Genomic DNA, 21,655 nt, shown 5'->3' with positions numbered 1-21,655 from the left:
CTATTTGGTTCCAGTTTCTTTTATTTAGTGCTTCATTCAGCACAGGTGTATTTCACTAACTTGACAGCACAAGCAGGCTTGACTGCTAACATTAGCATGACTTCTCCATGTCATCGCTTACGCTAAAAGAACTCAAGCTGAATGCAACCCCTTTCCTTCATAACGGGACTATTCTGAAGGAAAACCCTGTCTTCAGAGTTGATATATTTTTGCCCCAACTTCCCTTTTGTGTGCATTTTAATTGTGTTAGGTTCCATCAAGTTCCCGATTTTACTACTGTATCTGGCACTTGATATAACATCAATGTTTGATGTAAATTTATCAGGACTTTTAATTCATTCATATTTTCGCAGCCAGAAACAAAGGGGAAGTCTCTTTAGCTGCAGCAGCGGTGTCCTCTTGCAAAAGGCTGACACAACTCTGAGCTTCTGTTTGCCAAAATCGAGCCCTTGGACATAGGATTTTTTATTCTTGTAGCCTTGCAGTCGACCTTTTCTACAAGGCCTTAATGCATAGGCAATTCTGAAACAGTAATAACTGACCATTTCGGAGCCTTGGTTACTACACAATATAACACTATAGTCGAGAAATTCAATGTGCGCAGACAGACCAGCATTTCAAAAGAGAGGTTTCGATTTGGCACTGTTTTCTACTTCCTGGCAAGGGCTTCATCTAGAAGGGGGGCACACAGAGTTCAGTGGGAACTACAGGCATACAGCTGTTATCGGGGTCCGGCCTTTGCAGCAGCTGTTAATCTACATAAGAACATAGCTTAAGAATGGCCCTATAAGTCAAACCAAAAGTCCATCTATCCCAGTAGCTTTCCATCAGTGGCCAATGCTAGATGCCCCAGAGGAAGTGAACAGAACAAGGAATCATCTAGTGATCCCTCTCCTGGTACCCATTTCCAGCCTCTGACAAACAGAGGCTACCCATCCTGGCTAATGGCCATTGATGGACCTAACCTCTATGAATTTATCTAGTTCTTTTTTGAACCCGGTTAAAGTCCTGGTCTTTACAACATCCTCTGGCAAGGAGTTCCACAGGTTAGCTATGTGTTTTGTGAAGAAATACTTCCTTTTGTTTGTTTTAAACCTGCTACCTGCTTTATTTGGCTCTGGTGAGACCACATCTACAGTATTGTGTCCAGTTCTGGGTCCCCCACTATAGAAAGGATATGAACGCATTGGAGAGGCGCCAGTGGAGGGCACCCAAAATGATTAGGGGGATGGAGCACATGACCTATGAGGAAAGGCTGAGGGATTTGGGCTTGTTTAGTCTGCAGAAGCAAAGAGTGAGGGGGGATTTGATAGCAGCCTTCAACTTCCTGAAGGGGGGTTCCAAAGAGGCTGGAGAGAGGCTGTTCTCAGTGGTGACAGATGGCCGAACAAGGAGCAATCGTCTCAAGTTGCAGTGGGGGAGGTCTAGGTTAGATATTAGGAAAAACTATTTCCCTAGGAGGATGGGGAATCACTGGGCTGGGTTCCCTAGGGAGGGGGTGGAATCTCCAGTCCTAGAGGTTTTTAAGTCCCAGCTTGACAAAGCCCTGGCTGGGTTGATTTAGTTGGGATTGGTCCTGCTTTGGGCAGGGGGCTGGACTGGATGACCTCCTGAGGTCTCTTCCGGCTCTATGGTTCTATGATACCTATTAACTTCATTTGGTGACCCTTACTTCTTATATTATGGGAAGAAGTAAATAACTTCTCTTTATTCACTTTCTCCACATCCGTCCTGATTTTATAGACCTCTATCCTATCCCCCCTTAGTTTCCTCTTTTCGAAGATGAAAAGTCCCAGACTTTTTAATCTCTCACTATTTAATCCGCAGTCTTTTTTCTCCTTTCCTCCTGTCGATCCTCTCTAAATCCTGCCTGGATACATGCAGTGGGAGGGGGGGAGGGTGGCAGCAGTCTTGTTTGCATCCAAGGCTCAGGCACTAGGGCGGTCCCATTATTTAGGGATGTGCCGACAAGTGATGCCAATGAAGGGAGGAAGGATGGGCACCCAGGATATACTGTCCCAAACGGAGATGCAGCATGTGCAATTCCTTCTCTATTCCAGATCATCTGGAGAGAGATTGTGGCTCGTGAGCATACCCTGGATCTCCTCGTGGGACAATTCCTCCTCTCCCTCACGTGGGACTGTGTTTAAGTCAGACCCTCCAGCCTATTATATTTCCAGCTAATTATTTGGGGGCTATTGGGTTGGATCCTAATCTGCTCCTACTGAGGTTCATCACTAAATAGCTGCTGGTCCAGGGCTGGACCCCAAACCTCTTGTTTTCAATTGACAGCCTGCTATCAATGCTCCGATAAATGAAGACCCCCTAAGGCAATGGGTGTCGCAGAGACTCTCCCCTTCTCCTCTCCCAGCCGAGCCAGTGACAAGAGGTGCCAGGTGCTTTGCTCTGAAAAGAAACTCTCCAACACGGAACCCGACACGATGTTTTTCTGACCTGCACAGAAGTTTGGCTTCACCTGAGAAACAGGCAGGTCTTGTCTGGGGCCCGATCCTGCGAGTGGCAGCTTGAACATCTTCGCATGGGCACAACTCCCAGCCAGGTTAGGAATGGTTCAGCACTTCTCAGGATCGGGCCCGTTCTCAGAGTCATGTTCACTGTCCCTAACCAATCTGAGGACACTTGCCCCCTCCCACCCTCCCGAGGCTGCCAGCTGTTACTATCCTCAATGAAATGTGTGTGCCCAGCCACTGCGTGTTCAGTGTTTTATTTCTGTGCTGCTCTCTCTCATCTCTCACTTTCACTCCATTGGTTTCATGTTCCCTTTTGCTGGGTGGAAAAGCTTTTCATCTGATCCAGCCTAATTTATCCTGGTTCCACCCCCTGGGACTTTCCTAACTTCCTCCTGTAAAGGGAGGGAAAAACAGACCCAAGCATAGTACGTGCACCTCTCTGATCTCAGCAAAAGCGGTGCTGTCTCCCTGAACTGGGTTTCTGCTGTAGGCGGTGCATTCCTTGGGAGGGAGGGTACATGTGTGTGGGGGGGGAGCCTTCCCACACTAAAGTGAGCCCTTATTTAATGGGGGTCCCAATGCAGGACAGCAAGCAGAAGAGGTTTTCCTCTCCCCGGGTTCCATTCAGAGACAGAGGTGCATAAGCCAGTGACAGGCATGAAACACTTTGCTGAAATATCCCTGGAGGAAGCAATTCCTATGACCAATCAAGACTCCGGAATGGGTGTCAGGGAGGATCTGAAGAAAATACGCTGCGCTGTGGTTTTTTGCTTGCTGTCGGTCCTAGTCCTGGCGTTACCCACAGCCTATCTGCTGATTGGAAACCTCACAGCTCATAAACCTGGCCCCGCGCAGGTAAGCAAATGCCATTTCTCAATCCGGGAAGGTTAAGCAAAAGAGATTTGTAACTATTTGGGTTTGGAGACTGAGTTGGTAGCTTGGTGGATTTGCAATGTAAAGGAGTGTTAAACTTTTCCTCTCTTTATTACTCTGAGGAAGGAGGAGGAAATGCGTTTAATAGGCAGATGTCTCTCCATTTCTCTTCCTTGATTTTACTAGGGTCAGAGGAGCAGGAACAATGTTAGATCTAATGGGCAAACTGCAAACAACTCTGGTCCGGCTCGTCAGCGAATGTAAATCGCTGCAAGCCATTAAATTCAGCAGAGGGTTTGGATCCCCATCTCCTTTCCCCCTTTTTCTGGTTGAAGCTTGGAGTTCTCTCATCTCTCACTCCGGGCTGTAAGGGCTTTCTTTCAGCAGCCAGCTGCCAACTTTCAGGAGCGTGTATATCCCTCTGCTTGTGTTTGTGTGTGTGACTCAGATACGCGAGAGCTACATTTCAGCTCCAGCATCACGTGGGGATTCAGAGTTCCTAGATTAGGGATGTTTACATGTGGGGTTCCAGTGTGGGCTAATTATTGAGTGACCCATATCGCAACATTCAAATCCTCACCGAAATCCTGACCAAAAATGTCCAAAGTTCAGGGACACTGGATTCAGGAGGGAATTCCAGGTCGATCTCTAATAAACAGCTGGATACCTATCTCCACGTGGATACTTCCATAGGTTTTTGTCTTTACACCCCGGGCCGCTGGCATCCAGAGCAGCTTTTTAAGAAGGCGCATACTGATGTCAGTAAAGGCAATGGGATTACCCACTGCTTAAAGGATTAGGGTGAGGAGCAGGCGTGACTGTTTGCAAGAGCAAGACCTTAATAAATATCAGATTTGTGTTTGAAATTCACTCTGTGCTAGTTTGCATGAGCAAAGCTGTAACTGAAAGAATACTACGAACAGCGATAATCGAGAGATGTTGAAAACAAGCCTTATTTCTAACTCGGCAAACTTTTTGCCACCAGGTTTTTACACTCGGACATGCAGTTGGATAGGGATATGTACAAACACGCACACAGAAAAACAGAGCTGGGACGTACAGCCAATATACAGTTCTTGGCCAAAGACTTTATAATCTCTCCAGAGGGTCAAATACAATGTTAATTCTAGATTCCCTTTACGTACTGTGTTTGCTGATTGCGCAGATAAACATTTCAGGCCAATTTCCTATTTGTATCCCCTGTGGTGCAATGTCTGAGTGCATACTTGTCTAGAGAGAAGCAGCTTTATACAGCTTGAAAACACATAACTCTTAAATCAGAGTTTCTCTTCCCGCTTTTCACGTTGACTCATGACACAGCCTCGTGACTTCGGCAAGTCACTTAACCTCTTAGTGCCTCTCTCTGTCTGCTCTAAAGGTTTCTGGAGTGTCCATTACTGTAACACCGTAGTACAGCACCTTGCACTGAATTCTGAATGGGTGAACTTCTGCATCTGGGGGGAATTTACTGCCAGCTTTCATCTCTTTACTGTCAGCCTGTCAGATCAGGGACTGTGTCCTTTCTATAGCACAAAGGGGTCCAGATCCTGGTTGGGACCTCTCCCCGTAAAACAATAATCGGTCAAAGGAGATGAATACTTACCTGGCTCACAGGTGTGTTGCAAAAGTTAATGAAGTAATGCAGGTGAATGCCTTGTCAATCTTCAGATGGAAGGTGCTTTGTAAGCCTTAAGGATTGCTTCATTCTGGACAATATTATTTTATTTTGTATTTACATAGACATATGAAAGGAATTGGTGATTGTCTCTAGATATGGCTCAGACAATTAGCTGTTGCACTCAAATGAGGTACAGTTCTTGACAATCCCAGTAGGCAAAAATAAAATCATCAGTGCTGGAAACTTGCCATCTGTCTCTCTGCCAAGTAGCGTGGGTGATGCATACTTCTACGGCTAAATTGTTTACTACACCCAATAAGCCTTCCACTTGCTCCATTGAGAACTGAGTCAGCCAGCGGTGACTCGCCGCCATCAAAGAGTGCTGGGCATGTTTAACTTTCCTTGAGAACTGTCTTCTAACAGCTCCACAAACCATGGCTCTGATCTGAACTCTGCTCCTGATACAGGTGTCCTGTCCTAGAGTCAGTACGCACAAGAGCAGCTCTGTTCTTTCCAGTGGGAATGTGATCAGGGAGGCAAGCTCTCAGACAAAGCCCTCTCCTCTCCTCTCCTTTCCTTTCCTTTCCTTTCCTCTCCTCTCCTCTCCTCTCCTCTCCTCTCCTCTCCTCTGCTCTCCTCTCCTCTCTGCTCCTTGACAATCAGAACACAAGATGACAGAAAAATCCCTTTTGATCTAATTCATTCCCATTGGTCTTTTAATACTTTCAAATCCTAGCTGGTTTGGGGCGTCTTTTTTTGTCACACCTGCCTCCAGCCTAAAGAGTAGTCCCAACTGAGAAGAAAAGGACTGAGAAAGAGGGTGGTTTCACCTCACATGGAGGAATGAAAGCCTCCCACCTACCCTCCAGACACTTCCAGTTCTGCACAGGTTCCCTGAGCCTTGGGCCTGGCCATGTAGGAATGAGCTAAAGTCATGTCCCCCCCGATGGCTCCTGATTGTAGATTCACAGGTAAGAGCCAACCGAGCTGCGTAACTGCTTGCTCCCCACTTCAGAGGTGGTGAGAAGACAGTGGCGTGGACTAAGAGAACCTACTCTCTGCTCCACAAGAGTGCTGGGCTGCACGGCTGAGCTGGCACGAGGGCAGGCATTCATTTTTTGCTATGTTATAAGCTAGTAGCATCTCTTTTCCTTCAGGAGCAAGAGGGAATTAGGGGTGTGTCTAAACTACATGGCTCCGTCGATGGAGCCATGTAGATGAGGCTGATCGGCAGAGGGAAATGCAATCAGCACCAGCCCAGAAGTAGACCTAAGAGAGACTCCTCTCCGTGGCATAACTCCTTCTCCTAGGGGTGTGTCTAAACTACATGGCTCATTTAAATTTAAATGGCTGCCGCGCTCTGCCGACCAGCTGATCATCAGCTGTTTGTCGGCAGATCGGGGCAGTCTGGACGCACTGCGGTCAACAAAGAAGCCTTTGTCAACCGGCGCAGGTAAACCTGGTTTCACGAGGCATACCTGCGCCGGTCGACAAAGCATCCAGACTGCCCCTATCTGCTGACAAACAGCTGATCATCAGCTGGTCGGCAGAGCATGGCAGCCATTTAAATTTAAATGAAGCCGAGATTATTTAAATCGCGGCTTCATTTCCCTCTGCCGATCAGCCTCATCTACATGGCTCCATCGACGGAGCCATGTAGTTTAGACACACCCCTAGGAGAAGGAGTTATGCCTTGGAGAGGAGTCTCCCTTAGGTCTACTTCTGGGCTGGTGCTGATTGCATGTCACCCCTCACATGTGTTGTGCTAAGGTGTTACAGCGATGGACACTAGAGAAACTTCTACAGCAGACAGACAGAGGCACGAAGAGGTTAAGTTCCAGCTCCCGACAAGCTTAGACTGTTATCTCACCTTTAGAAGTAGCCTTCCTGTCACAGAGCAGGGGACAACACAGGCAAACCGGAAAATCTGCTTTCCTTGTATTGCACCTGGTCCGGTCTGCATATCACTGTGGGGTTGGTGTTCCAGAATTGTTCGCCTACGCATCTCCCACCCTTGCCAGCATCTACCCCTCTCCCCCTTTTCAAAATAACAGATACTTCTTGGGGGTTCTCATGCTGCAGCAGCCCTATCAATGGGCGTCGGCGGTGGGGTGGCTTTAACTGCACATTTGCTTCGCCGGCTGAATTTCATTTCATTGACTTTGTTAAGGTAGAACGTGAGCAGGTAGCTCCTGCCCTCAGTGGAATGACACAACAGCTAGGAATGTGCGGGTTGCTGCCCTATCAGTCTGCTGGGTTAATCATCTATAAAGGGAGAGCAAAGTCTCAACACTCTTTGCACTTGACTGCACGGTGGGAATTTGAGGGATGGGCCAATGGCATTCTGAGGCCGGCGTGGTCGAGTGGAGAGGGAAATCCACCCAATGGAGAAGGGTGGCAGCACAAGGGTGGGCGGGCCACTTTGGACTTGAGTTGTGACTCTGTGAGTGGGCTGCAGTGAGGCAGGTCGGCCTCCAATGCCCCCAACTGTGGCCTGGATCTCTCCACACCAGACCTGCACTGGCCAGCACAAGACCAGTGACGAGGCCAAGAAAAGGAGCTGAAAGGAACTACACTGATGCAGAACCAAAGGCTTCAGCATACCAAGTGCTGAGGCAGGCTGAATCAGCTGCCTCCGTACACAGGCTGGAGGAATGATTAGGGTGGGCTGAGGAGAAGCCTGTAATATTCACCTCCCAGACCACCTTCTTTCTCACCACCACCCAACTGGTAGAAATACCTTGGGCTCTATTCAGGTATCATGCATTTTCGCTGGGGCCTGATACAACGTCCCTGAAAGTCAGGGTGTCTTTTGATTGGGTTTCATGGGAGTCAGGGTAGGCCATTAAAGCACTGGTCAAACTAAGGCAACATCCCATGTCTGGAAAGGGCACAAAATAAATGTGGTGCATAGATTATATCGGGAAGAGGAGATTGGCGAGGCATTTCTAGAACAAACAAGAGAAAGGCCCAAAACATGAGATCTGGTAGTAAGGAAGACTTTAACTCCCCTGACAACTGTTGGAAAAGTAATACAGCAAAGCACAAACTCTCCAATAATTTTTTGTCTGTATTGTGAACAGTATTTGTTCCAGAAAGTGGAGAAAGTCACCCAGGAGACAGGCATGTTGGACTGGATATTGACTAACAAGGAGAAATCAGTAGCGAATCTGTAGGCAACTGGAGTGAAAGTGATCATGAAATGACAGAGTTTATTTTTCTAAGGGAAAGGAAGGTCTGAGAGCTGCAGACAATGGACTTCAGGAAAACAAACAGAGTTTAACTGACTCAGAGAACTGGTAGGGAAGTTCCCATGGGAAGAAAATCTAAGGGAAAAAGTTCAGGGGACCTGGCAGTTTCTCAAGGAAATAATATTAAGGGCACAACTGCAAACTGTGCTCATGCAAAGGAAAGACATGAGGAACAAAAAGGGGGCAATATGGCTTCATTGGGGGTTCGTTATTTACCCCATGAAAAAGGTGTCCTACAAAAAGTGGAAATATGGAAAAATTGCCAAGGAGGACAAAAGAAAAGCCCAAGCAAATAGGAACAAAATCAGACAGGCTAAGGCACAAAATGAGTTACATCCAGCAAAAGTCATAAAAGGAGGCTCTTTGAATTATAAGCCAGACATACATAAAGGAATGTGAAGAGCCTTTATTTAGAGGAGAATGAGAGCTAATTACTGATGACATCAAGAAAGCTGAAGAAATGGTCAGTGCCTGTTTTGCTTCAGTCATTTAAAGGTAACCAGATACACAACAGAATTAATACAACAAGAGGGATCAGAGAGAAGGAGAACAGGTTAAAAGAAAGTTTGGATAAGTTAAATAGATTCCAGCTGGCAGGGCATGATGAAATCCACTCTAGTATATTTAAGAAATAGCTGAAACAATTCCGGAACCATTAGCAATTATCTTCACAAATTCCTGGAAAACAGGTGAGGTTCCAGAAGACTTAAGAAGGGCAAATATAATGGCTTTCTGTAAAAGGTGAACCAAAAAGACTATGGGAATTATAGGCTAGTTGTCCTAACTGGTCAGTATCTGAAAAGATATTGGATCAAATTGTTACATAATCCATTTGTATGCACCTGAAGGATAACAGGATTATAAAGAACAGACAGCATGGATTTGTCAAGAACAAATCATGCCAAACCAATCTAAATTTTGTCTTTGACAAGGAATAGCTTAGTGGCTCCAAGGCAAGCAGTAGTTGTGATACATCTTGATTTTAGTAAGGCTTTTGAGACAGTCCTGCATGATGATCTCATAAGCAAACTATGGAATATTGGCCCACATGAAATTACTATAAGTGGGTGCACAAATGGTTGAAATACATACTCAAAGAATAATTATCAATGCTTTGCCATCCAATAAAGACAAGTGCAAAGTACTGCTCTTAGGATGAAAAAGTCAACTATACTAATACAAAATGGGAAATAATTGGGTAAGATATGGTATTGAAGAAAAATCACTGTGAGTTATAGTGGATCACAAAGGTCATGTCTACATAGTGGGGCTAAAGCTGAAATAAGCTAAGCAACTTGAGCTACGTCAATTGCATAGTTTAAGTCGAAATAGTGTATTTAGGCTTTTGGAGCGGTCTACACAGCAGTAAGTCCAAGAAAGAGCACTCTGCCTCTGACTTCCCTCAGTCCTCGGCAAAGGAGGGTTACTAGAGTTGAAGTAAGAGCTCCTCCGGCTTGATATTATTTCGACATTATGTTGAAATAACTGCTTGTGTGGCAAGGAGGATTATGTTATTTCAGAATAATGTTAGTCATTCCGAAATAATGTTGCTGTGTAGCCGTTCCCAAGCAGGATATGGGTCAAAAATGTGACGCAATTGCAAAAAAGGCTGAAGCATTGTGGAGTTTATTAACAGGAGTGTTATGTGTAAGGCACAGGAGGTAATGGTCCTGCTCTGCTTGGCACTGGTGAGGCCTCAGCTGGCATACCATGTCCAGTTTGGGGAGCCACACTTTAGGGAAGATGCCAGTGAACTGCAGAGTCCACAGGACAGCAACAGAAATGATGGATGGTTTAGAAAACCTGACCTGAGGAAAGGGTAAAATCCCCCATACTTAGCCTTGAGACGAGAAGGCTGGTGGGTGCTGGAGACACCTAATAACAGTCGTAAGACATGTTAAGGGGTGTTATAAAGAAGATTGTGACCAACTGTTCTCTATGTGCACTGGCAGTAGGCCGAGAAGTCGTGGGCTTAATCAAGGGAGACCTACGTTAGATATTAGGAGAAAGCTTCCTATGTACAAGGGTAGTTCAACTCTGCAGCAGGCTTCCTAGGGAGCTTGTGGAATCCCCATCCTTAGAGGTCTTTCAGAGGTGGCCTACGGATACTTGGTCTTGCCTTAGCACAGGGGGCTGGATTTGATGACTTCTTGAGGTCCCTTCCAGCTCTACATGCCTATGATTACCTTTGCATGTGCACACCTGAACATCCCCATATGCACTCAGAAAATCTGGTCCCCAGAAGCCTTGCTCTCTTCCTGTGTCACGAGCAAGACAGTGGAATGTGATCTGAATAATTCTGGCTTATTCATTTTTCTGACCTCACCTCCTCGCCCCCTCACCCCCACACACACACTTCCAGACTACTTGGCTGCACTCAGTTTAGTAATGTGGATACCCCCTTTCATAAGGCACAATAAGGGGAGAGGTGTGGGAAGGGGACCTTTAGCTATTTTCTTTTGATTTAATGCTAAATGTTCAAAAATGGGACTTTTGGCCCCTTTTGGAATTGAAAGCCTGTGGCAGCTTTTTGCATACCACAGACTTCAAAAGAACTACAGCTGCCATTTCAGGAGAGCCTTGTCTTCAAAACAGCCCTGGGGTGGGATTTTTAAGAAGCACTCAATGTTGGCTGAATTGTGTTCCCATTGCACTCAATGGGGGGGTTTCCACAGACCTCAGTGGCTGCATGGTTAGGCAGCCTAATCAAACTTAATAAAGCCTAATCAAGAATGGGAATGAGAAGACTCTCCAGTACGGTTGGAAAAGGATGATTTAAAAAAAAAATATTTTCTTATGGGGCCCATACATGACACCTCCTAATTGTGTGATAACACAGCCTGTATTTAAATAACATCTTTCAGCCTAACACATCTAATCTATACTGAGCAGCAGGCACATATTATATACCTGCACGAACTATTCAAAATAATCAGTGCTTTTCTTCAGGAGATTTTAAAGCAAGTTAGTATCTTCATCCCCATTTCACAGACAGGGAAACTGAGGCAGAGATAACAGAACTGATGTGCCCACAGTAGACCACTGCCAGCTCCAGGAATAGAGCCTTAACTTTCTGAGTTCCAAACAAGAGTACTATTCACTAGGTATATCTGCTTCTCTTTGCCTTGTTACTCACAACTCTGTGGTCCAAGTTACAACAGCCGGAACCACATTTTTCAAAGCTTAGAGGGAGCATTGCCTCTGGGTTTCCATTTCAGAGCTCTCTGATAAGAGGCAAACTAGAACTGGGTGAACATTTTCCATCAAAACTTTTTTTTCCCCATTTGGAAAATTGGTTTTTCCAAAAAATAGATGTCATCAAAGTGTCTAATTTCTTTAAAAAAAAAAAAAGATTGGGGTCCTCCGCCCATTTGAAAACTAAAATTTTTGGTCTCAAATAGAAATGTTTAGATTTTCAGCCATATCTATTTCAACTGTTAGATATTTTTTCGAGCTTATGTCCAAAAAACACTTTATGCTTTTGACAAAAAGTCAAAACTTTCTCTGGAAATGATCAGTTGTAATTCAATTGCTAGGATTCTGACCACATAAAAGTTGCTTCACGAAACTATATAAACAGGGATCTAACTTGAAGCAGATATTCCCACTGAAGTCAATAAACAGAGCTGCTCACAGGCTTACCATTTGGCATGTGCTGAAGTATCTTGCTGGATCAGGGCTTGACACAGCTTTGCGGAGCCATATGTAATTACCTTAACACTGATGTGATTACAACCGTCCTTAATGTCCCCTGGGGAAGCACAGGTCCCGCACTATGGCCTTGTAAATTCCCCCTGGGGAGTGACACAGTCAGCTGATCATGATGCCCCACCCTACATCATAAACTACAATTGCATTCAAACATCCCAGCAATCTCGTGAGCTCTTGTAAACGTGCGATAGTCAGTAGCCAGCAGCTGCCTGATCTCACATGGTTCTGAGTGTTCTTCTGGATCCCTTCTTATCCTGCATGCTGCAACCTGCAGCTCTACCAGGGAAAGAAATGGAATTTCCTGGTGCTATTTTTCTCTTTTCTCCAGATTTTTTTTTGGAAATAACTCAGACACTGGGAAATTGCCATTTTGTAAGTGGCTTAGCTGCCCACTCTGTATTATAGCCCGTGCACACCCTTCAACATTGCGCATCAGTTTTAAAATCTCAAGCTCCAATGCAGCACACACCAGGTTCAACTCCTAGTGGGGGTTGTTACCTTGCATCTGTATTTCCCCTCAGTGATACAACTGTCAGGTTACCAGCTTCCCCACAGTTGCCTTTTTTTGTGTGTGGGGAGGACGGACCATGTTTTATTCCCCTCTGGGCAGGGTATTTCCAGGCTACATGGTTTAGGGTCATAAATGATTAGGATTGGAAGAGATCTCATCAAATCCAGCCCTCTACTCAAAGCAGGACCAACCCCAATTAGATCGTTCCAACCAGGGCTTTGTCAAGCCAAGCCTTAAAAACCACTAGGGATGGAGAATCTATCCCCTCCCTAGGGAACCCATCTCAGTGCTTCACCACCCTCCTATTGAAGTAGCTTTTCCTAATATCCAAAGTAAAACTATTTCCCTGCCTTCCCTGTGTTATTCTCAGCAGACACAGGCTGCCCAAACACAGGTGCTGGCTTTGTATTCAGGGACCAACCACAGAGCGATTTTCCACAGCGTAGCTGACATCATCCCAACTCTAGCAAGGTCTCTGGTAGGAGCACTCCTTCAAAAACCCACCCAAGAGATTTCCTTTGTGTCCTCAAACTTCGTCACAACCTCAGCTCAGAACTAGCACACTCATAACATGTTTAGTCCACCCTCTATCCTGCTTAAGTGTCTTTGATCTGGAGTTTCTTAGAGCAGGTAACAAATCATAGAATCCTAGGGTACGTCTAGACTACATGTCTCTGTCACCAGAGGCATGTAGATTAGGCTACCAGACATAGTAAAATGAAGCGGCGATTTAAATAATCGCCGCTTCATTTAAATTTACATGGCTGCTGCGTTGAGCTGATCAGCTGTTTGTCGGCTCAGCACGATAGTCTGGACGCACGGGTGTCGACATCAAAGGTATTTGTCGACCACCCAGGTAAACCTCATCCCAGGAGGCATACCTGGGTGGTTGACAAATACCTTTGATGTTGACACCCGCACGTCCAGACTATCGCGCTGAGCCGACAAACAGCTGATCAGTTGTTTGTTGGCTCAGCGCGGCAGCCATGTAAATTTAAATGAAGCGGCGATTATTTAAATCGCCTCTTCATTTTACTATGTCGGGTACCTAATCTACATGCCTCTGGCGACAGAGGCATGTAGTCTAGATGTACCCCTAGGGTTGGAAGAGACCTCAGGAGTCATCAAGTCCAACCCACTGCCCAAAGCAGGACCAACCCTAACTCAATCATCCCAGCCAAAGCTTTGTCAAGCCAGGACTTAAACACCTCTAGGGATGGAGATTCCACCACCTCCCTAGGGAGCCCATCCCAGTGCTTCACCTCCCTCCTAGGGAAATAGTTTTTCCTAATAATCAACATAGACCTACCACACTGCAACTTGAGACCCTTGCTCCTTGTTCTGTCATCTGTCACCAAGGAGAACAGCTTCTTTCCATCCTCTTTGGAACCCCCCTTCAGGTAGTGGACAGCTGCTGTCAAATCCCCTCACTCTTCTCTTCTGTAGACCAAATCCTTTAGCCTCTCCTCATAAGTCATGTGCTCCAGTCCCCTCATCACAGAAGCCTCATATACACAGCAACTTCTCCTAACTAAGGTATAGCTTTAAAAGAGGGCTTCATTTGCATTCCCTTTGGCCCTAGGGAATTGATTTCACAGACACTGTTTCTAAAAGCCCTCTGAAGTTCCTCATGCCTTCCAGACATTGCATTAGTGAGTTAGTCTCTAGAGAAGGTACAAACATACAATGCCACAAAAACACGGACACAATTGCATTTTTAAAACAATAGACCCCAAAGCCATGACAGCTAATTCAACAAGGTATGACTTAATTCAGTAATGTTCATTCAGGATGTTGCCCATCTACCACAAGAGTAATTTGGCCTTTCATTCTCCTTTTGGCCATAGAGTCATAGAAGTGTAAGACTGGAAGGGACCTTGAGGTCTTTTAGTCCAGTCCCCTGCACTCAAAGCGTGACTAAGTAGTATAAGCCACCAGCAGCAAATACAGCCCGTGGACTGGATCCAACCCAAGGCCCCATGGGAGCTTCAGGCAGGCTCCCTACCTGTCGTGTCTCCACATGGTGCTCAGAGTGGCCAGGTGACGGGGCCATATGCTTCTCTGAGCACTGCCGTGAGGTGAGAGAGAAGCTTTGTGCACTGCCCCCACCCCCAGCACAATCTCGCAGCTCCCATTGGCCGGTTTCCAGCCAATGGGAGCTGCCTGGGATGTGTTTACAGGGCAGGCACCCCTCTGAGTGTCATGTGGGGGAAGGAGAGACAGGAAGCTTACCCAAGGGAGCTACTGGGCTGCTGGCCAGGAGCCACGTAAGTAAGCACCTCCTAGCTAGAGACTCCCTCCCTATGGCACCTCAGCCCCTTCCATTCCCCAACTCTCTACCCCGCTCCTGCACTCCTGCCCAACATAATCCAAACCCTCTGCACCCCTGCTCCTGCACCCATATGCCCTCCCAGACCCTGTACCTCAAGCCCCTGCCTCAGGTCACAACCCAAACCCCTGCACCTCACCCTGCCCCCCTCCTCCAGGTCACAACCTCCATCCAGATCTTGCACTCCCTCCTGTACCCCTCCTCAAGATAAGAATCCTTCTTCTGCACCTCTACCCCATCCCAGACCCTGCCCCCCAATCCCCTGCCCCAAGTCATCAACCTCCTCCCAAGCCCTGCACCCCCTGCTACATCTCTCCTCCAGATCAGAGTCCTCTCCTGCACTCATGCTTCCTCCTGGACCCTGAACCCCCTCCTGCACCCCAAGCCTCCACCTCAAGCTCACTTCTGCACCCAAGCTCCATCCCAGATCCCTTATCTCCTCCACTGATATCATGGTGGTGTGTGGCCCTGGACCACTTACCAAATTCTTGGAGTGCCCTCATCAAAAATTATTGCCCACCCCGACACTAATTGACATGCAGTATGTGTCCTCTTCCCTCAGAAGCAGCTGATGTGTGTGTGTGAAGTAAGCCAGACTGGATCCCATCTGTATATACACCTCAAATATTATTACTGTTTTCAAGTTGTAGCCGTTGTTGGCCAGATGTTCAGCTGGAATTAATTGGCCACTGACACCAATTTACAACATGAGCACAACCTGAGCATGCTCCCAGCAGACACCGTCCTACAGGGTTCTTCGCCCTTTGGTTTTGCTCTTGTTGTAATAGATGGAATCGGGCTCTTCAGCTGCTGGGAAAGAGAGTATTGCACATCCAGCCTCCTGTTGTCTCATGGACACGGGAGCTGCCTTTATGAATTCATAGGCTGCCTTTTGGGCCCTTTCTATAGCCGCTCCTGGAACTGGGGGGCTGTGTCTAGACTGGCAAGGTTTTCCACAAAATCATCTGCTTTTGTGGAAAAACTTGCCAGCTGTCTACACTGGCCACTTGAATTTCCGCAAAAGCACAGATGATCTCATGTAAGATTGTCAGTGCTTTTGTGGAAATACTATGCTGCTCCCGTTCGGGCAAAAGTCTTTTTCCGAAAAACTTTTGCACAAAAGGGCCAGTGTAGACAGCAGAGATTTGTTTTCCGCAAAAAGCCCCGATCGCGAAAATGGCTATCAGGGCTTTTTTGTGGAAAAGCGCGTCTAGATTGGCCACAGACGCTTTTCCGCAAAAAGTGCGTTTGAGAAGCGCTGCATGTACCATAGGCCTCGAGGCCTGCAGCGGGCACCCTGCAGCCCATCAGGGTTCTCTGTGTGGCCTGTGAGACATTTTATTTACTGTTGTCCATGCACATGGTTGCCGGATTCTGCCGGTTTCCGTCGGTGTCGGGTTTTCCTACCGGTGTTACTAACGTGACACAGGCGTCAAGGAAGGGCGTGTGACGTGAGGCGCATGCTGATAGCACACAGCACTGACTGTGAGATCTGAGCACTCCACAGTTCAGTCAGTACCCCTTGCAAATTCTAGGGACACAAGCGCAGTCAGAAAAACTACCCTAGCCTGGGACACCGGTTTGGTTGCAACAGTTTTGTGGCCCAGCGAGATGAAGGAGGGCCCCTCATGTGGCCCACTCACTAGCCTGGGTTGCGGATCACTGCTCTAGGCATTGCTATTAGGTTGTGGAGGGGAGGGGCTTGCACATTTATAAACGACAGGCCTCAGCCAGCCTAGCTCCATTGGCTTCAAACTGCAGGTGATTCACAGCACCTGAGAATCTGCCTGTAAAAAAGCAAAGTCTTGCAAGACGGCCCACACCCGCCCTAGGTGGGTTTGCACCGGAAAAGCCAGCATCCCTGGCAGGCATGTGACTCTCAAGCGGCAGCCGCCCTTCCTGCCTCATTGCGTCAACATCTTCTGTATTTGGCACTGACCAAGTCAATGGTGTGTTGCAATATTTACAGTAGGCGGCTGACTGCCTGTCACAGGCACACTAGCTCTCAGTGAGAATGAGGAATTTAGCAAGGGATTAAAACATCAACACCGACCTTTCCTCTGCCGAGTGCTTGTTTACTCGCAAGGTCAGTTCTCTGCCACTGAGAGTTCCGGGATTCTTTCCATTAACGATCTGCCTTCCACACACACTCGCTCCCCAGAGAACTCCATGAGAGAGTCATAGGGTCTCATAATAAAGAGCAGAGGGAGAGAGAAAATGCAAGGTACAGAAGTAAGGGAGAAATTATGGGACAGGTCCTCAGTGGCTGGACATCAGTTGTACTCCCATTCAGAGGGGACATGAGACCAGCAGAGGATCAGACCCACTATAGTATCAGCTAAGGACTTAGTGCCAAATCCTAGCTCTGGCTTGTGTGCCTTGTTTCACCTCTCCATAACTTGCTCCCACCCTGAGACACAGGAGGTGTTCAACCTCAGGCTGGGGATGGGAGGGAGTGGAGCTGGATTGAGTTCTACTCCACTCTCTGGCTGGCAGAACCATCCCCAGGGGGCTGCTCTGAGAGGCGTAACTTAGAGCCTGAGGGTGTGTCTACACTACACCGTTAATTCGGAATAACAGCCGTTAGTTTGAATTCACTTTAATAGCGTCTACACGGGCAAACTGCTATTTCGAAATAAATTCGAAATAGTGGAGCCCTTATCTCGAATTTGGTAAACCTCATTCTACAAGGAGTAACACCAAATAGCTATTTCAAAGTAAGTGCTGAGTAGACACTTAATTCGAAATAGGGGGCCTCCAGCCCTTCCCAGGGAGCCCTGGTGACCACTCTGGACACAACCAGGAAAACTTACTCTCCTCTCCCCCAGCCCCGGAGACATTAAAGGGGTAGTCCCTGGCCACAGTGCCTGTGCCAGCTCCAAGCCTGCCAGCCCAGAGCCAGCAGTGGCCACCGGGGCCCCTGACCCAGCGGCCCCAAAACATGAGCCAGCAAGCCACTGGCAGCCAGCCCTCCACCGCTCCCCAGGAGCAGTCTGCCAGCTCCCAGGAGACTGACAGGGGCTGGACAATGCAGGTGCCTTCCTGGTCCAGGGTGGAGATCATGGACCTTATTCAGGTTTGGGGGGGGATGCCCCCAACATCCATGATCTCCGCACTAGATGGAGGAATGCAGCCATCTATGGCAGGATAGCTGCCAGCCTGGCCACCAGAGACCACATGCGAACCCAGGAGCAGGTTAGCATGAAAGTCAAGTTGGTCTGGCAAGACCCCCAACCCAGAGCCCTGAGCTTCCACTCTCCCTTCTTCCCCTTGCTTCCCCCTTCCAGCTCCCTCCTCCCAGGTTTCCCCCTCCCCTCTTCCACCCTCTCTCTTCCCCTGTCCCACCTCCTTTCCCCAGTCTCCCCAGAGGTTCATCCCCTCCCACCCCCAGTTTTGTTCAATAAACCCAGTTTCTATTTTTGAACATAGGTGTCTTTTATTTGACATCAGGAAGGGGGGCTAGGGAGGGGTAAGTGGAAGGACATGAGGGAGGAATGGGGTACGAGCCCCTGGTGGGGAGGACTGGGGAGACTCTGAGGGCTCTGAGGGGTGGACACTCTCCCTCAGGGCCTCCTGGATCCTGACAACACCCCAGTGGATCCCCCCGGATGGCAGCCTGCAGCAAGTGCAGCCAGGCTGATGGCAACAGCCCCACAAGATGCACCGGTGTGCCATGGGGCAGCTCTGGCTCCATGTGGCCGAGTGCTGTGGTGTCCCGAGTTCGGGCACTCAGGGCACTCCAAGACAGGACTGCTCTGCTGTCCCTCATCAAGGTAGACAAGCAAGCAGGGAACTCTGAGAACTGTCTGTCTGGGATGGGAGTAGGGTCCCTTTAAGCACGGAGCTCAGTTAGCCTCAGGCAGCAGCCCCACACACTGGGTGTGTCTAGACTACATGCCTCCGTCGACGGAGGCATGTAGATTAGCCAGATCGGCAGAGGGAAATGAAGCCGCGATTAAAATAATCGCGGCTTCGTTTAAATTTAAATGGCTGCCCCGCTCTGCCGATCAGCTGTTTGTCGGCAGATCGGGGCAGTCTGGACGCGCCGCGCCGACAAAGAAGCCTTTCTTGATCGGCACAGGTATGCCTCGTGAAACCAGGTTTACCTGTGCCGATCAAGAAAGGCTTCTTTGTCGGCGCAGCGCGTCCAGACTGCCCCGATCTGCCGACAAATAGCTGATCGGCAGAGCGGGGCAGCCATTTAAATTTAAATGAAGCCGCGATTATTTTAATCGCGGCTTCATTTCCCTCTGCCGATCTGGCTAATCTACATGCCTCCGTCGACGGAGGCATGTAGTCTAGACACACCCACTAAGTCCTAACCTGATGCCCTGCCGGCACTGGTTCCAGCCAGCCTTAGCTTCAGTTCAAGGTCCACTCAGTGTGGACTTGCTATTTTGAAATAGCAAAATGCTATTTCAAAATATTTTTTGTGTCTAGATGCGTTATTTCAAATTAGCTTAATTCGAATTAACTATTTCGAATTAAGTTAATTCGAAATAGCACTTTAGTGTAGACATACCCTGAGTTATTCCATGGGCATTTCAGGCTCTGGGAAGGAGGAATGTGCCTTGGAGATGTCGTTCTTCCACCTCAGGCCCCAGAATTGGTCAGACCTGGGAATGTGGCCTTTGTGTGTGAGGCAGAGGACTATCAGGAGGCAGTTTCAAAGCAGGAGGAGCTGCGGAGGAGAAGGCTCTTGCACCAAGCACCAAAGCTCCTTGAGGGGCAGTTCAGAAGTACACGCATATTGCTGCTTTTCCTGTCTCCTTGAAACAACTGTCGGAGGCTTCGATAAACTCTTTCAGTGCAAATGTTATTTGCACAGTTAGGGCCTGTGTTCTCCAGGATTGGTCTTGTCTCAAACAACTGAACACTAACTGCTTGTGGCTCTGTTTTCAGGCTGCAGAGGAAAGCACGGCCAGATTCCTAAAGCAACAGACATCGCTAGCACGTAAGTTTGCCCGTCTTTTCTTCTGTTCACTCAGGTGCCCGCTGAGGGCGGTGCCTGCCACCACACGTTCCTCTCGGCTGCTAAATGTAGAAGCAGCATTGAAACGCAATGTCTCTTTAACCGGCCGGCCCCCAGGATGTTCGAGACTGCGTGGGTGAGATGAACTCACAAGAGTTTCTTTCTCATCTGTGAAGTTGGTCCAATGACAATTGTTACCACACCCGCCCTCTCTCTGAACGGAAATGCACTTTCCCAAGGCACCACCCTTCCCTGCTAACAACTGAGGTGGGGGTGGGGAACATTTTTGGGGTGGAGACCACTGGCCCATGGAAAAATCGAGTGGGAAGCAAAAAAAAAAAAAGTAAATAAATAAATCACTCACTGACGTGGCCCCCACCTGAGGAGAAAGACATTCCCCACATTCCCATCCCACACAAAAGCCTAGGGGGGCTCAGCCTAGTAGATCTTGTGTGCTCCAGCCCCGCAGTAGTGGGACTGGAGCGCCAGCACAGACTCCCCAATGCTGAGGGGGACCCTGAGCCTCGGGGGCCGGATCCAGGCAAGCCGGAGGCTGCATCCTGCCCCTAGGCCACATCCGGCCCTCACCCCTGTACAAAGGATTCCAAGGAATGTAAATTCCTGTGTAGTGACCTATGAGAGAGAGATGACCCATACACACAAAACATCTGGAGACAGAGTCTGAGAAACATGGTACAAGAAACACAGGAGGGATTGGGCAAAGCTGGCTGGCTGCCATCTTCCTGCTGATCGGATTCCTGCCTAGCCCTACCCTTGTAGCCGGAAGAGCTGTGCGCATGGGTAACCCTTTGTTTCCAGTATTTCTGCTTGCTATCATCTGACTCACCGGAGGGCGGGCAGCAGGGAGCAGAAGGACCAGAAATTTCAGTGGATCAGGGGCTGGGTGCTCCAGGGAGGGGTTCAGAGGTTGCCGGTTGCCCACTGAAAAGCTGTAAAGAGAGACGGGAGCCTGCAGAGGCCTGGAAACCACTGCTTTAGTTGCCAGTGAGCGGAAGGGTAGAGGAAATGACCCGCTATAGTCACAAACAAGCGTTGCTGGTCCCTTCCCCTCAGGGCAGGCGATAGTCACCCAACATTGCTGGGTACCCCTTGAGAAGCATCCTAGCATGGCCTCTCCTGACCCAGCTACACTCCCAGTACGTCCCCTCAGGTTGGGCTCTGAGATGGACAGTGCAAGGTCACTAATACCAGGCCTGTGTGACTTCAGCTCAAAGGGATTTCTTATCTAGCTGTGTACACTGCTTCTTCCTGGGGTGCGAACTCTTCCTGGGCTGTGTACACTGCTTCTTCCTGGGGTGCGAACTCTTCCTGGGCTGTGTACACTGCTTCTTCCTGGGCTGTGTACTCTTCCTGGACTGTGTACACTGCTTCTTCCTGGGCAGCGAACTCTTCCTGGGCTGTGTACACTGCTTCTTCCTGGGCTGTGTACTCTTCCTGGACTGTGTACACTGCTTCTTCCTGGGCTGTGTACTCTTCCTGGACTGTGTACACTGCTTCTTCCTGGGCTGCGAACTCTTCTTGGGCTGTGTACACTGCTTCTTCCTGGGCTGCGTACTCTTCCTGGGCTGTGTACACTGCTTCTTCCTGGGCTGCGAACTCTTCCTGGGCTGTGTACACTGCTTCTTCCTGGGCTGCGTACTCTTCCTGGACTGTGTACACTGCTTCTTCCTGGGCTGCGAACTCTTCTTGGGCTGTGTACACTGCTTCTTCCTGGGCTGCGTACTCTTCCTGGGCTGTGTACACTGCTTCTTCCTGGGCTGCGAACTCTTCTTGGGCTGTGTACACTGCTTCTTCCTGGGCTGCGTACTCTTCCTGGACTGTGTACACTGCTTCTTCCTGGGCTGCGTACTCTTCCTGGGCTGTGTACACTGCTTCTTCCTGGGCTGCGAACTCTTCCT

General features: G+C 48.4%; 1 protein-coding gene across 1 annotated transcript in view; it reads left to right on the top strand.

The window, feature by feature from the left end:
• Positions 1 to 2,905: 2,905 nt before the first annotated feature.
• Positions 2,906 to 21,655, top strand: part of TNFSF15 (TNF superfamily member 15) — a 34,034-nt gene continuing 15,284 nt past the window's right edge. The window contains exons 1-2 of the mRNA XM_006137185.5: positions 2,906 to 3,326; positions 19,667 to 19,718. Of these exons, the coding sequence (XP_006137247.3) occupies positions 3,129 to 3,326; positions 19,667 to 19,718 (250 nt within the window). The 5' untranslated portion in view covers positions 2,906 to 3,128. The remainder of the gene's footprint in view (positions 3,327 to 19,666; positions 19,719 to 21,655) is intronic.

This window comes from Pelodiscus sinensis, chromosome 23, assembly GCF_052426305.1.
Source record: "Pelodiscus sinensis isolate ZL-2025 chromosome 23, ASM5242630v1, whole genome shotgun sequence".
Taxonomy (NCBI): Eukaryota; Metazoa; Chordata; order Testudines; family Trionychidae; genus Pelodiscus; species Pelodiscus sinensis.
This window is presented reverse-complemented; position numbering and strand designations above follow the sequence as displayed.